This window comes from Podarcis raffonei, chromosome Z (assembly GCF_027172205.1).
Source record: "Podarcis raffonei isolate rPodRaf1 chromosome Z, rPodRaf1.pri, whole genome shotgun sequence".
Classification (NCBI taxonomy): Eukaryota; Metazoa; Chordata; class Lepidosauria; order Squamata; family Lacertidae; genus Podarcis; species Podarcis raffonei.
Window position 1 is genome coordinate 15,050,793 of NC_070621.1, and position 15,224 is coordinate 15,066,016.

Genomic DNA, 15,224 nt, shown 5'->3' on the forward strand with positions numbered 1-15,224 from the left:
TAGGACTGGTGTTATATGGTCTCGGCGGCCGCCCCCAGTCACCAGTCTAGCTGCTGCATTCTGGATTAGTTGTACAGTGGTACCTCATGTTAAGTACTTAATTCGTTCCGGTGCTCCGTTCTTAACCTGAAACTGTTCTTAACCTGAAGCACCACTTTAGCTAATGGGGCCTCCTGCTGTTGCCGTGCCACGATTTCTGTTCTCATCCTGAAGCAAAGTTCTTAACCTGAGGTAATATTTCTGGGTTAGCGGAGTCTGTAACCTGAAGCATCTGTAACCTGAAGCGTCTGTAACCAGAGGTACCACTGTAGATTCCTGGTCACCTTCAAAGGTAGCTAGGGCTATGTCTGCTTAATTTTTTATTACGCATACAAGCCTTAAATAAAGAAAATCATCCACTTTAACCTTTTGCCAGCTCTGATCAGCACCACCCTCCCTGATCAAGGATTATGTCCCAATCAGCAATGAAATATGAGTTTCATTAAATGATTTTTTCTCCTTGGGGCAGGCTGCACCTGCCAAAATCCAGTCATGCAACAAGTGTGCAAAAGAGACCTTCCTCTCTGGCCATTCACAGTATGTATGTGTGCACTTTGTGTTGAATGCTTCGGAAAGTCCGTTTCCTTTGAGAGAAAGAGCTGGAGATTCTCTTGGAACAAATCCCAGGAATTATTCTGAGCCAGGAGTGGATAACTTTTGTAGGTTTACGGATGTTGCTGGACTCCAGCTCCCATCAGCCCCAGCCAGCATGGTCAACAGCCAGGGATGATGGGAGTTGGAGTCTAAAGATCACTAGAAGAACACAAATTCCCCAGCCCTGATCTGAGAAACTGCCTACAAGAGATGGAGGAATGCCTCTTATTTAAAAGAGGCCTTCCCTCATAGGAGAGAGAGGGGGCAATGCCTCTCCTTAGATTAGAGCTGGGGAATCTGTGCCCCTCTATATGGTGTGGGGCTCCAACTCCCATCAGTCCCCATCAGCATGGCCAACAGTCAGGGGACAATAGGAGTTGCAGTCCAGCAACATCTGGAGGCCTCCTCCAGCGGTCTTCCACTATAGATCTCCAGCTGTTGTTGAACTGAAACCCGCATCACCCCTGGCTGTTGGCTAAGCTGGGTCTGTGTTGTTGAATTACAAATCTCATCCTCCAGAGGGGTAAGAACACTGCTCCAAACAGAGGTCCTTGCTGCATTTCTGCCAGCCAGAAGGGGGAGCCTTCTGCTTTGTTTATATTAGGTTGTCCCTCCTTTCTCTTCTCACCAGGTTAAAGCAGTAACTAACACATTGACTGTGTGGTGTAAGCTGTTTTGTGTTACAATGATTTTGTATTCTTGTGTTCCCTCTCAAAACACTTCAGAATTCCAGGCAAGACTAGGCCTCACAGCTTACAGCTGAAGCCAAAGCAGAATTTCCCACCTAGACATTTTCAATTTGGCAAAATGTCACTGTTCTGATTTTGACATGGGCTGGCCTTGGTTGCTTTATGTTGCCTAATTCTCCTCTCAAGCAAGGCTTCACACCCTGTGTTTCCACAAGAGTGGGGACGAGTTATTAAGGGAGGGGGGGGAGAAATCGAATTCAGTCCTCATTTAAAGGCAGTGCAACCTGATTTGTGCTTTCTGAATTGACACGAGAACCAAAACTCAGCCTTCTTTCGAAATTCACACATATATGAATTTTACAATGCCAGTCTCCAACCAAAGAGTGTTTACAAAAATGCATATATTGAGGAGAAGTGACCATAAAAATGAATCTCTTAATGAAAATTGCATACGAATGTGCATTCTGTATGGGGAAATGGCTGCAAAAAAGTGTTATTGAGTCAAAACTACATCCAAACATAGGTGTCCCCCCTCTCTCTCTCTCTCTCTGTGTGTGTGTGTGTGTTAGGATAAATTTGCACTAAAATGCTAATAAATTTCATGAGGATTTGGCCCTTTAAGCACCTCTAGTTCTAGTTGAGTAACCTCTACCTCTAGTTGAGTGTTATAACTTCTGCTTGGTGTGCAGAACATTCCCTGTTCAACTTCCAGCATCTCCAGATCAGGTGGGCTTCTGCCTGAATGCCTGTCTGCTGGCAGTCTGTGTAGATGACACTGAGCTAGATGGACCAATACGCTGACTCAGCAGAAGACAAGTTTCAGTGGGACTGTTTAAATCAGCCTTCACTGTATAGTTGTTGTAAACTGCTCTGGGTGTGTTTTTTTAAATGAATAGTGGAATATAAATATTTCAGAATCATGAGGACTGGAATCTTGGATTTTAGCTGTTTTACCTTTGGATCAGAGGTTCAGTGCCTAGGGAGGAGAGACTCCTTCCTGAAACCCTGGGGAGCTGCTGCCAGTCAGTGTAGACAATACTGAGCTAGGTGGACCAATGTTCCGATAAAGCATATTCCTGTGTAGTCATGACTTCAGTCCTGTTGATTTAAATGAGAACTCAGTGCAACTGATTTTGCCTGCAATAATAAAGCAGGGATAGGCAACATGGTGCTCTCTAGATGTTGTTGGGACTACAACTCCCATCAGCCTCAGCAAGCACGATCAGTTGTTAGTGATGATAGAGAAGTAGTAGCCAAACAACTTCTGGAGGGCACCACGTTGGCCATCCCTGCACTTAAGCAACTCCACACGTGACATCATGTGCAATCAAACGTCTTCACTGAGCTTTTGTTTTCTCTATTGAATCTTCTCCACATCCATTTTCTTTTGTCCTTCCTGCCTCGTGCACCGTTTGGCCAGCGGTCAAAGAAAATGTTTGTGCATGTGGGCTTGACGTCAAGGGTGACAGGCTGCATCCAGGATAAATTTCTTTTTTTCCAAAGGTTGCTGGGGGTGGGGTAAAAACACTTAGCTGCAAAATAATGCCAGCACCTCTCTGCTGGATAATTTGATAAATGGGTTGACCTTCTAGACAGGACTGAGCTCACAAAAATGGACAATACTTTTTTCTTTTTAAGTTTCTTGTGATTTGTGCCTAGGAGGAGCTGGTTATCTTTCTGCCTGCATCTCAAGTCCCTCTTGGAACTGGGCCTCACCTGTTCCGCAGGATGTCTGGGGCTTATTTTCGTTCTCTCAGTGGGAATGTCTGGACATCTTCATCTCAATTCTGTCAGTGCTGGAGACAGGAAATGGACATGATGAAGGTTGCCGTCTGACACCAAAGCATCAAACTGTGCTGCCAGGCCTCATGAATTTGTTGAAGGATTAAATGGCAACGCTAAGCTGTGGTTTATTAAACCCCAAAGCAAACTTAATTCATGTTCTGTTCATGTGGCAGTTATGGGAGCTACTCTCAGGCATAGTTCAGATATTCTGGGGCCACATTCACGCCACATGTTTATGGTGCTACAACGGCACTTAAAAAAGTAATGGCTTCTCCTAAAGAATTCTGGGAACTTTAGTTTGTTTAGGGTGCTGAGCATTGGTAGGAGACTCCCCTATTCCCCCTCCTATTGCTGTAATTCCCAGAGTTCCCAGGGAACAGGGATTGACTGTTAAATCACTCTGGAAATTATAGCAATAGGAGGGGAATAGCAGAGTCTTCTACCAACTCTCAGCACCCTTAACAAACTATAGCTGCCATAATTAATTTGGGGAAGCTGAGACTGCTTAAAGTGGTATCATAGCACTTTAGATGTATGGTGTGAATGTGGCCTGAGCTAGTTTATTCCAAGTACTGCTACCATCTAGCATTAATCCATCTAACTTTCCATTTAAATTAGTGGGTTTAAGTTACCTATGTTTGTTAATTTCAATGAGTCTACTAGCATTGGAGGACTAGCATTGGATATAGATCATAGTCTTCTCACTGACATATAAATTGTGTTCACATTCCCACTGACTCACCATGTTTCCAGTCCTGGGTTATTAATCTGTGTTCCCATGATGTTATCCAAACTGCATATGTATCCTGTACTTTGTTATAAAATACAACTGTGTGTTGCATTGTTTTCTCAAGCCAGCTTCACACTTACTGCAGTCTTCAAGCCGTTCCTAATTCATCTTCAGCCAAGGTATGAACACCTTTGCAGACGGTCAAGATACGCACACCCGTCAAAGACCCCTGGTGTGTAGACAAATGGGGAAAATCTGACTCTAATGAAGACATGCTGATGTGAACAGCTTGGGGGGGGAGAAATTCGGGGGGACGGACGGACCTAACCCTGAATCAATTTCACTATGCTCTAATGTCGCAATGTGAACATGCCCCTAGTTTTCTGAGGGCTGTTTGATCACTGCAGTCATCTCCAGTAGCCAAAAGTGGTTGAACAAGGGTTGTTGTACAGCTTTGTAGGCATATGGAACACTGTCTTATACAGAGCCAGCCCATTGGTTCATCTAGCTCAATACTGTCAACATGGACTGGCAGTGGCTTTCAGGATTTCAGGCATGGTTCTCTCTTGGCCCTATCTGAAGATTGAACCTGTGACTATCTGCATAGCCCTTTGTCCCTCATTTGTTCCTTGGGAGAAGCCCTTTACTCTCCCAGTGTTGTGATGAGTGATCCAGGCCTGAACTATTTCCTTTGCAAATAGCAAGTGGCAATAACTTGAGTATGGCTCTTGAGGGATTGGGTTGGAAAACGCCTTTCCCACCAAGGAGGACATTTCCCAATAGCTGTGACGCATTTGGCCCATGGGTCATCTCTGGAGACCTGACCCTGAAGTGCCACTGAGTTTTCAGGGAGTAGGATCTTGGCTTTCTTCTCAATCTTTCTCTTTCAATGTATAGTAATGTCCCTTGCAGATGTTTTGGACTATGATTCTTCTAATCCCTTACCATTTACCTTGATGGCTGGGGCTGATGGGAATTGGAGTACAAAACATCAGGATATTTGGGTGCTTGTATAAGCAAAGAGAGAGAAGTCTCTGCTCAAAGGCGCTTGCAATCTAAACTCTGAACATAACAACAAACTAAGGCTGGAGTAGCCGAGAGACCTCAGCTTATCGGCTGGTTATCTTTTTGGCCCTGGGGGAACATTTGGACTTTAATTATGCCTCTTGCTTGCCTAGGTGAAGAATCAAGAGGAGTGTGTAAGTATGTATAGCCTGCCATACAAATTAAATTCATGGCTCTCTCCCTTGTTTGCCTCTGGCTCTGTCCACCACTGGCAGGTGGCCCTCCAGATGTTGCTGGACTACAACTCTCATCATCCCTGACCCTTGGCCATGTTTGCTGGGGCTGGTGTGAGCTGTAGTTGAGCAACCTCTGGAGGCCCATAGGTTACTCATGTCTGGTTTAGGCATTGTTCTCACAAGCTCATGTCCCAGTGGTGCGGGAATAGCTGTTGCATTCTGGGCCTCGCCTTCGGTTTATATTTTTTAAAAATAATAATAATTCAGATTCCACCCTTTTCATCTATGTCCTGTGTATATTATCTGTAAAGATATGCCATGGGGCCATATCCCACATTGCCCTGGGGCTGTGGTCACAGCACTAGTAATGGCAGGGTGTTCTGTCTGAAAAGGGGCTCTGGCATTGCCTCCAGGGGCCTATTTTTGCAGGGAGAGGCTGGAATTCTGAGCAGGCCTCAAAGCCTGTCCTAGTTGCCATGGCAATATAGTGGGGTTTTTTTATAAGTTCGGCAGATGCATTCCGCCTTCTTCACAGCACTGACATGACAAACCTGGCAGAAGGACCTGGGGGCTTTGGGTATTGCGATCTGAGCTCCCGTTTGCCCCCTTGAATGAGGCCTGAATGTGCTCACAAAAGCTGCCTCACCATTGCATGGTTGGTTGGCTGGGGGTTCAACATGACGTTGCCCCTTTGTCTCCAAAATGGAAGCACAAACACTTGATTGGTGCTAAACCATGAAGCAGTGTTGTTTACCCATTGAGCATGTGGAATTTCTCCCAATTAATTAATAATAGTTGCCCACCCAAGACAGTTTCTTGGTTTCAAAGAATTTAATGTAGTATACTCAGTGGTAATAGCATTTGCTTTGCCACAATAACAGCCATACTTCCAACATCTCCAGACCAGGTTAGGACTGTCCCCTGCCTGAATGCAGGTAGGCCCTCCTTTTTCTCACAAGTGAATGAGGCAATAACAATGCTTTCAAGTTTATGAGACACTAGCATAGAGGAATCTAGGAAGCCGCTAACAAACTGCAATTCCCAATATTATTTGGGCTAGGGATGTGCTTTAAATGTGCAATGTGTGCACAGCCTTGGATTCGTCTTGAGGGGCTGTTGTCGATCACTATACCTCTGGGATTTAGACCCTTTAAAAACCAGCTATCTTTTCTCCCCAGCGACAACGAGGCCTGGAATATCTCCTGCCCTTTTCCATCTCTGAGCAGCTGGATTTCCTCTCTCCATAGTTCTGAGCCTCTAGCACCTTGAGTTTTACTCCAGGAATCCGGGCAGAGCTCCAGAAAGGGGCCCAGTCTCAGGCAAAGCGTAGTTGATGCCGACCCATTAACAGGGAGGTCAGTTGAGGGCCTTTCCATGGCCTGGCATGTGTCCATCAAAGCAACGGAAAGCTCTCTGGAGATCCTGACCCACTTTCATCCTGAACACCCACCCCTCACTTTCCTTCCTTGTAAGTGAAATGGTGTGTAGAAATCCAGGCCAGCCCGGGGACAGGGAAAGAGATGTATATACCCTTGAAATGAACTTCCCTCTGCTTTCATTTCCCTCCCTGTGGGACAGCCAACTTGAGTTGGGATTGGAAGGAGGCCTTATGGAAGCAGTGGGGAGAGAGGCTGCCTTCCTCAAAGTTGAGGAAATGGAGGTTGAGTGGTTTCCTTATATAGCTATTTGCAACAATCCCCCTCCCCGCCAGGTAGCAGATAATACACCACAGATACCACTTTAAACAGCCATGGCTCCTATTCCCCTCACAGAGCTGTGATTCTCAAGAGTTCCCTTGGAGGAGGAATTGATTGTTAAACCGTTTTGGAATTGTAGTTCTGGGAGGGGAATAGGGGAGTCTCCCAACCACTCTCAGCACCCATAGATATATTACGTACAGCTTACAGAATTATTTGGTGTTATCGCAGTGGTTTAATGCATGGTTTGAATGTGGCCATTCTCCATCCACACACACATCCATACGTTCACACACATCTCTGTCCCTCTTTGAATATTAACAACATAAGAAGAGCCTTGCTGGATGAGGCCAGTGGCCCATCTAGTCCAGCATCCTGTTCTGAGTGGTGGCCCAGATGCCACAATGGGAAGCTTGCAAGCAGGACCTGATCCTGACAGCAACTCTCGCCACTTGTGATTCACAGCAGCTGGTATTCAGAGGCATGCTCTGGAGGTAGATAAAACCAGCGGCGGATCATATGCCAACGCTACCCAGGACAGACGCACTCCTGAGGGGGGCAGGGCATGGTACCAAGGGTCACGGGGCGCAGAGGGTGCCCTCCCAGGCACGGGATAGCTGGTCAGGTGCACGGAGCGGCACACGCGCCCTGCAGCTGGGGGGTGGAGCGAGCCACCCACGGGGGGCAGAGTAAGCCGCCGGTGGCGGACATTCGGCGCGCCACCTGCCCGCGACTCCCAAGCCTCTCCCAACTCCAGAGCTGTCAAAACGATCCGTCGAGGGAAGATGGGGAGCTGCGCCGCTTTCCCAGTGGCCTTCTCCCTTCATTTTGACATTTCAGGACTCAGGGAGGCTTGGGAGTCGCAAGCGGGCGGCACACCAAATATCACCCCCCTCAGGGATGACACCTGGGTCGGACCACCCCCACCTTCCTCCGCCACTGGATGGAACAGACATCATGGCTAGCAGCCACTGACAGCCTTGTCCTCCTCTGTAAATTTATCAACTCCTCCTTGGTGGTCATCACTGCCTCTCATGGGAGCAAATTCCATATCTAAACTATGTGCTGTGTGAAGAAGTAAGGTTCCCCCCTCCTTCCCCCTGCACTTTTAAACATGTACCTCTTGCATTTAACGCTTCTGGAGCTTTTAGCCGGAGGGTTATGTTGTTGTGATAAACAGCCAGGTTGCCTAGTTCCTTAGCTCCTCCCTTGCCTGACTCCACGTTCCAGGTCACGGGGAGGGACATATTAAGCATGCTTCATCCAGGTGAGGCCATGTCCGTCAGGGAGTTTGAGTGCCGCGGTGGGGAGGTGGTGTTACTCATTGTTTTGGAAGGAGCGAGGCATGAAGAATGTGAGCGAGCTTCCTCGAGGATGGAAAATATCCAGGGCCAGGGCTACCCCACCAAGGAGGCAGGCATGTTCAAGAAAAGGGTCTTTTTGGAGGCGTTTCGTGAAGGGAGAGGAGACTTCAGTTTCCGTGATGTTCCTGAGGAGCTACCAAGGCAGAAAGAAGGTCAGATGGGCAGCTGGGAGATGGGTGTGAGTGTGTGTTTGGTTGCTCTATGTCATCATTTCCCTGAAATGCTGTCTTCAGGGTGTCTGGAGGCTATAATCCTATCAGCCCCAGTTAGCATAACTTATGGCAGCTGTGGTCTCCATGTATCTGGGGGGCAACATTTTGGGGGATGCTTCTCTACCTTGGATTTGAGACTTTGGGTTTGAATCCCCATACTGCTTAAATCCAGTTGATCCTTCTGTGGATTGTCCCAAACAGTTATGTGAACATCTGCCCACCCCCCTGCAAATAAAAAATGGGGAAGGTAATTTCTGTTCGACCTTGGAAAGAGCTTCCATCTCTGCTACTCAGAAAAACCCTTAAGTGCTTTTCTATCAGCTGTTGGGGTAGGAACTTGGGGGAGGAGACCGCTGTCCTCAGCACAATGGTGGATAGTCTCATCAAGTGCCCAGCAAGGGCGGAAAGGATTATGGTGGGAAGCTTAGCACAGAGAGCAAGAATGGCTGATTGGCTAGGGCAGGATTGGATCTGTTCCACTTCTTACATAGGTCTGGTGCCGGAAGCCTTCAAAACCTCTATTCTGTTTTAGGAGTTGGCTGATAGCACAGCTCCAGCTCTTAGCCCACCGAGAGTTTATAGTTCTCAGCGTTGACAGTGGGGAAGAGGAGGGAAGGGGATGGCTATTCATCCTTCACTTCTCCATTTATTTTACCCTAAGGCTGGTTAGGTTTTATCAGCCTTTCCAGTGACTTCTGTCATCCTCCCACAAGTTCTCTGGTGTTGAGTCTTGTTGTTCAAAAAAGGGGTATGATTGAGAGATGTTCTTTTGTCTGAAACTCCCTCCTGAATTAGCGTGAATGAGCTGAGACCTGGACATGGATCTCCTCTGTGGGCAGAAAGCTGATCAAGATCTAGCAATAAATCTCTGAGTGATTTGAAGTAGATCAGCAAGTATTCTGAGCAGTGCTATTTTTCTAGGAAAAGAGGGGCCAGACTAATTCTGACTAATTTGTTTTGGCCCCTCTAGACTGGTGTGGGGTTTTGTGTGTGGATCTATTCTTTTATGAAATGTTATTGGCACAATGATAGCACCTTAGTGGTGGATTTATACTGGACCATCAACACATCACCATCCACTGGTTGGCACCATCCACTGGTTGGCATCTCTAGGTAGGTGAGAGTGCCTTCTCAAACAATAAAAACCAATTAAGAAGACTGTGCATGCAGCCCAGCAGAAGCTGGTTGCAAATTATAGCCCACCCACCACCACATTAACCTTCATCTTGAAAAGCCACCCCATTACATCACAAGAGGCTTCCATCCATGATGTCACCAGAGCCCACCCTAGGTCTCAGGTTTGGGCCCTGAAATCTCACTGTCTGGGATGCTCCTGATGTGACAACCCTTTTCCTTACATTGGTTGTGCTATTTCTGTCCAAAGGGGTACTCTTGAGCTATACAGCATAATGAAACCAAGACAGAATGGATAAACTGGAACATCTGTGGGTTTATTGATTTAATTTTTTTAAAGGAGAAAATTAGGAGGAAGAAGAAAGCTTATTTTTTTAAAAAACCAAATCCATTGTGGCAATAAAAAAAACACCTTAGGAAAACTATTAAGGAGAGGTTGCAGAGTATTCTCAAAAGGTCGCAGAATAATGGCAGCGTCAAGCTTTTGTTCACACAATAAGGTTAAGGCTGAGACTATGATGCAGTCACAACTCTCCCCTGAAGATAAACGGATCATATACGCAAGGCACAGCATAAACTTCATGACGCAACCTGTTAAGTTGCCAAGCATTGTTTTGACTTTGTTTTATAGGGCTCAAGCTGCAAAGGGTTGGCCTGGGTCATTTGAGTGCAAAGTATACACCTTCATCATGGAGATCTTTGGGGCCCTAGGGTGAGTCTCTAGGAAAGGGGTGGGAAATCTTAGGACTGGGGGCCCGATGTGGCCCTCGTTGCCTCTCTATTTGGTCCTTGGGACTCTCCCCAGGCCACACTCCTAAACACTCCTGCTCTGCACCCTCCTGGAGTGCTTTTGGCATGGGTGGATTGTGTCCTTGAACCATAACAATACCGCTCAATCTGCATGGTTCAGCTGAGGAGGAGCATTGTGGTGTAATAATAATAATAATAATAATAATAATAATAATTTTTTATTTATACCCCGCCCTTCCCGGTTCAGGAAACTGGGCTCAGGGTGGCTAACAACAAATTTAAAACACTCAATTGATGCTACAAAAAACAAAACAAACAAACAAAAAAACCAGCATAAAATATGATTTAAAGTGTAAATAACAATAAAATCAAGAATCAAAAATCAATTTAGGGGGGAAATCCGTCCAATAAACATTAGATGATCACCAGGGCTAGCTGGCTAAATTAGTCCCTCTTGGGCCAGCGAGGAGACCAGGGGAGAACCAGCTGTGGGATCCCAGAGTGGGCAATCTTCACAAAAAGGGGAGGGGGAAGGAAGGGGAACAAAAGATCAGGCCAGGTTCAAATTGAAAGCCAGGAGGAATAGTTCTGTCTTACAGGCCTTGTGGAAGGAAGTTAAATCCTGCAGGGCCCTGGTCTCCAGGGACAGAGCATTCCACCAGGTCGGAGCCATCACTGAGAAGGCCCTTGCCCTGGTGGAGGATAATCTAACTTCCTTAGGGCCCGGGACCTCTAAACTATGATTATTCATGGACCTTAAGGTCCTTTGCGGGGCATACCAGGAGAGGTGGTCCCATAAGTACAAGGGCCCTAAGCCACAAAGAGCTTTAAAGGTCAAAACCAGCACCTTAAACCTAACCTGATACTCCACTGGGAGCCAGTGAAACTGGTAAAGCACTGAGTGAATATGCTCCCATGGCAGGGACCCTGTGAGGAGCCTTGCTGCAACATTCTGCACCCGCTGGAGTTTCTGGGACAGTTTCAAAGGTAGCCCCGCGTAAAGCGAATTACAGTAGTCAAGCCTGGAGGTGACCGTCGCATGGATCACTGTGGCCAGGTCGGGGCAGGAAAGGTAAGGGACCACCTCTTAATGCGGCGAAGGTGGAAGAATGTCACCTTAGCTGTTGCTGTAACCTGCACCTCCTGTGTAGTGGTTAGAATGTCAGATATGGACTTGTGAGACCAGGATTCAAATCCCCACTCAGACGTGAAGCTCTAACCTACAGCACAGGATTTTGTGGGGCTTAAATGGGGGGGGGCAGGAAAAAGTGTCATCTCTTGGGGTCAACCCCCAGTGGCTCTAATAGCACACAGCACAGTTTTATGTCTGTGTGTATGTGCCTGCCTGCCTGCCTGCCACAGATGACGTGAGATTCCTCTCTCCACGCCTGGAGGCCAAAGACATTCCTCAACATCAGCTGTTCTGCTAGCAAAGGCTTTCTGGATTTCCCAGCAAAAGGGGAGGGGAGTGGCTATGAAAACTTAACAGATTCAGCATTCAGGGACACCTCAGGTGAAAGTCTGCTGAGTTGAACTGGTGTTATCAGGAAGGATGCAAAGAGATTGTGCTTTGGCTGCATGCTTGCCATACATTTAAACCATGCGGTTCCCCACAAAGTATCCTGGGAACCGTAGTTTCCCCCCTCATGAAGCTGCACTCCCCAGCAACTTCAGTTCCCAGGATCCATCAGATTGAAATAAGCAAGAGTGGGACCAGCCCTTGCCTTTTGAGATATGATTTGTTTATTTATGTGCCGTGTAATTGCCAAGGTGACTTCTAAACTTTGCTCAGTTGTTCTAAGAAACCAAAAGATCAGTGGTTAAAACCAGCGCAGTTGATTCAGAATGCTATCCGACTGTATCCAAACACAGATGAAAAACTGTGTCTTGATCTCAGGAACGATCACACAAAAGTTGGTTAAAATCAGTGCGGTTCTGAAAGGTTCAGTCTCACATCTCGATTCAAAATGGTGTCTAATGGTTCTCTCCTCGTGTCATCCCGAGAACAACCACCCTGTGAGGTAGGTTAAGATGAGAGAGGCAGTGACTGGCCTGAGGGAACCCACTGAGCTTCGTGGCCGAGGGAGGAAGATTTGAACCCTGGTCTCTCCCATGTCTTAGTCCAACTCTCCAACCACTACACTATACTGGCTCTTTTTTCAGTTTGTTCCCATCTCACCTCTGATGCTAAACTGTTCTGCATATGGTGTGCAGGGCAGCTGTGGCATGGCTTCTCTGAAGCTGCCTTGCGGACCAAATGCAGAAGCCTGGCAGGCCTGAGATTCACCATAGCTGATCTACTGATTAAATCCATTAAAGCCTGGAAGCCTAGTCATTAGAGGTGTTAAACAAGGAATTTAGCTGCTGGCTGTGCTCTCCAAATCAGCATCTTTACAGCCTCCTAGAGATTCCCTACCACCACCTGCAAACCAACTGATCTTATTGTGCACAAGGGGGCCGTATCCTGCATTGTAGTGTGCTCCATCAGCACAGCAACTTTGCATGTGGCTGTCTCCATGGAGACAGTACGTGGTACTCGCCTGGCGGATGGAGGGGAACTGGGGAAACCCAAAGCTGTCTGCATTTTTTTCTTTCCTGGAGCTGAAGCAGCAGCAGCCGCCAATGTCTGTAAGATATTTTGGTGCTGGTTGGCTTTGGATGGGGGTGGGTAAAAAGCCCCCCTCCTTCAGCAAGTGCTAATCATGCTTCTGAATCCTTGAGAAAAACCTAATGTGTTTCCCCCCTTCTTTAATGGTCGTTATCTGTTTGTTTTGCATTGCTAATTGGTATCTGTACCTATTAAGAGGCCAGCCAGCATTGTGTAAGGTCTTGATTGCAGATTAATTTTGCATGCATATTCTGGACAGCATGGCAGTATTCCATTGGGGATTATGACTTGGAGTGGACTAGCAGATCTATTTGGTTTCCCACTCACCCTCCACCCCCTTCCTCTGCCCTTGAGAAAGGCCCAGTTCACACACAAATGCACATCACTCAGCAACCTACTGACGGTTGAGTGTGTGAATGGTCTCCCACTTTTGTGGGAGATCCAAAACTCCACCCATTGTCATATAATCATAGATTGTAGAATTTGCAGGGACCCCAGGAACCATCAAGACCACCCCTATGCAATTCAGGAATCACATCTAAAGACTCCCTGAAAGATGGACACCTAACCTCTGTTTCATAGCCTCCAATGAAGAAGAGTCCACCACCTTCTGAGAAAGTCTGTTCCACTGTGGAAAGTGTCTTGCCACCAGGAAGATCTTCCTAATGTTTACTTAGAATCTCCTGTCATTTGAATTTCTTGGTTCAGCTGGAACCTCTGGTAGCTGTGGAACCACCATAGAGAAGGACCTTTCCCTTGTTGGCCACCCAACCACACCAACCTAGGGGATGGGCACACTGGGAGACCATCTGAAACAGAACTTAAGGTGCAAGCAGGATGGTGATGGTTGGTACCCGTTGCGAGGGAGGTAGGGCAGAAGGCAGGGAGCCCAACAGTAGGCGACACCAGGGCCAATGGCAGGCAGAGCCAACTAGTTCTAGTTTTCTCCCCATCCTCTTTCCTCCTGAGAAGTTCAGGGGGCAACACTTACACTAAGGAGGAGGAAGCTGATAGGCAGGGCCACCCCCTGGACTGGTTGTAAGAAAGAAAGCAGGCAGGTGGGGGCTGGCTGAGAGCAGACTAAGGTTGGTGGGGCAGTTCCCTCAGTTGTCCTAATAGACCAGCCTCCACTCCAATGAATGGATTGGGCCCATTAATATACTATACAAAAGGTTTGTTGCTAACCAAACTGTTTACCATGCAGAACAGTGGTTATAACAGAATAGTGACTGAGTGGATTCCATGCCCAACTACATCTTTTTATAGCATGTTCAGGTCAGACAATGAAAAACAAATTTGCCAATGGTACTGCTTGGCTCCTGGACAGGATTATGTTCTATCCCCTTCCCACTGACCCACCTTGGAAGAAGGATGCTTAGAGCCTCCAGACAATTCAGAAGGGGTGGGGATTTCCTCAAAACAAGTGCCCCTTGTTGCTTTTGGCCAAGTTTGTTTCCATAGCCCCCTTGCTTAAAAATCTTTTGATTCTGCCCTCTGACACGAGAGTATGTAACAGGGAGAGGAAACAGCCTGTGGATCATAACAATGCATTTGATGACGGAAATCCGGCAACATTCTCATTAAGACTACAGTCCTATACAACCACTTTACCTGGGAGTTAGTCCCACTGAAACACAATAGGAATCGCTTCTGAGCAAACAAATTGCGCTTTCAAGTTGTGGGGAGGCATAATCAGTAGTTGGGATCAGAATTCCCGTTCTGAAACATGCACTAAGCAAGTCACTCTCTCAGCCTCAGTTTCCCAGCTGGGAAATGGGTATGCCAATTACCTATTGTGGTCTAGTGGTTAGAAAGCCAAGTCTGTAGTGGATAACATCGAGTACGAATCTTGAGAATCGCGAGTGGGGAGAGTGCTGTTGCACTTGGCCCCTGCTGGTTGGTCACTGCGAAGGCAGGATGCTATCCTCTGTGAGTTTCTGGCCCAATCCAGCAGGGAATTTCTTAGTTCTATCTCCTCTGTATACCAAATGTAGAGAACTGCAAATAGGAATAACACTGTTGCAGTCAGGTTCTGCTTGCAGTCTTCTCACTGGGGGCACCTGGTTGGCTAGTGTAAGAACAGGATGCTGGACTAGGTAGCCCATTGGCCTGATCCAGCAGCCAGGCCGGTCTTCTTATGTTCATGGCTAATGGTCTGGGATGATGGGAGTTGTAGCTAAAGGTGGACAAATATGTCAATTTCAGCTTCTCCTTTTTGCAATCTTAAGCCGAGATCGCCACGTTTTTGCATCAGTTTGTGAATTCATTCTTTTCTAAAACTGCCAGCATTTCAGTGCAATTTCTCTTAATAAACATGTTGCAAGTGATTTCTCCTAATGCAGCTGGTGTGTAGGGACCTGTTAGTGGGTCATAGCCTGATC

The 15,224-nt window shown here is 47.0% G+C and overlaps 1 protein-coding gene across 2 annotated transcripts in view; it reads left to right on the forward strand.

The window, feature by feature from the left end:
• RALGDS (ral guanine nucleotide dissociation stimulator) overlaps positions 1–15,224 on the forward strand; it is a 91,887-nt gene that overhangs the window by 6,595 nt on the left and 70,068 nt on the right. The window contains exon 1 of one of the 2 annotated variants that reach the window (XM_053373308.1): positions 8,020–8,291. The exons of the other annotated variant lie outside the window; for it this stretch is intronic. Coding sequence (XP_053229283.1) covers positions 8,121–8,291 — 171 coding nt within the window. The 5' untranslated portion in view covers positions 8,020–8,120. Of the gene's footprint in view, positions 1–8,019; positions 8,292–15,224 lie in introns of those variants that run through there. 2 annotated transcript variants of the gene reach the window in all.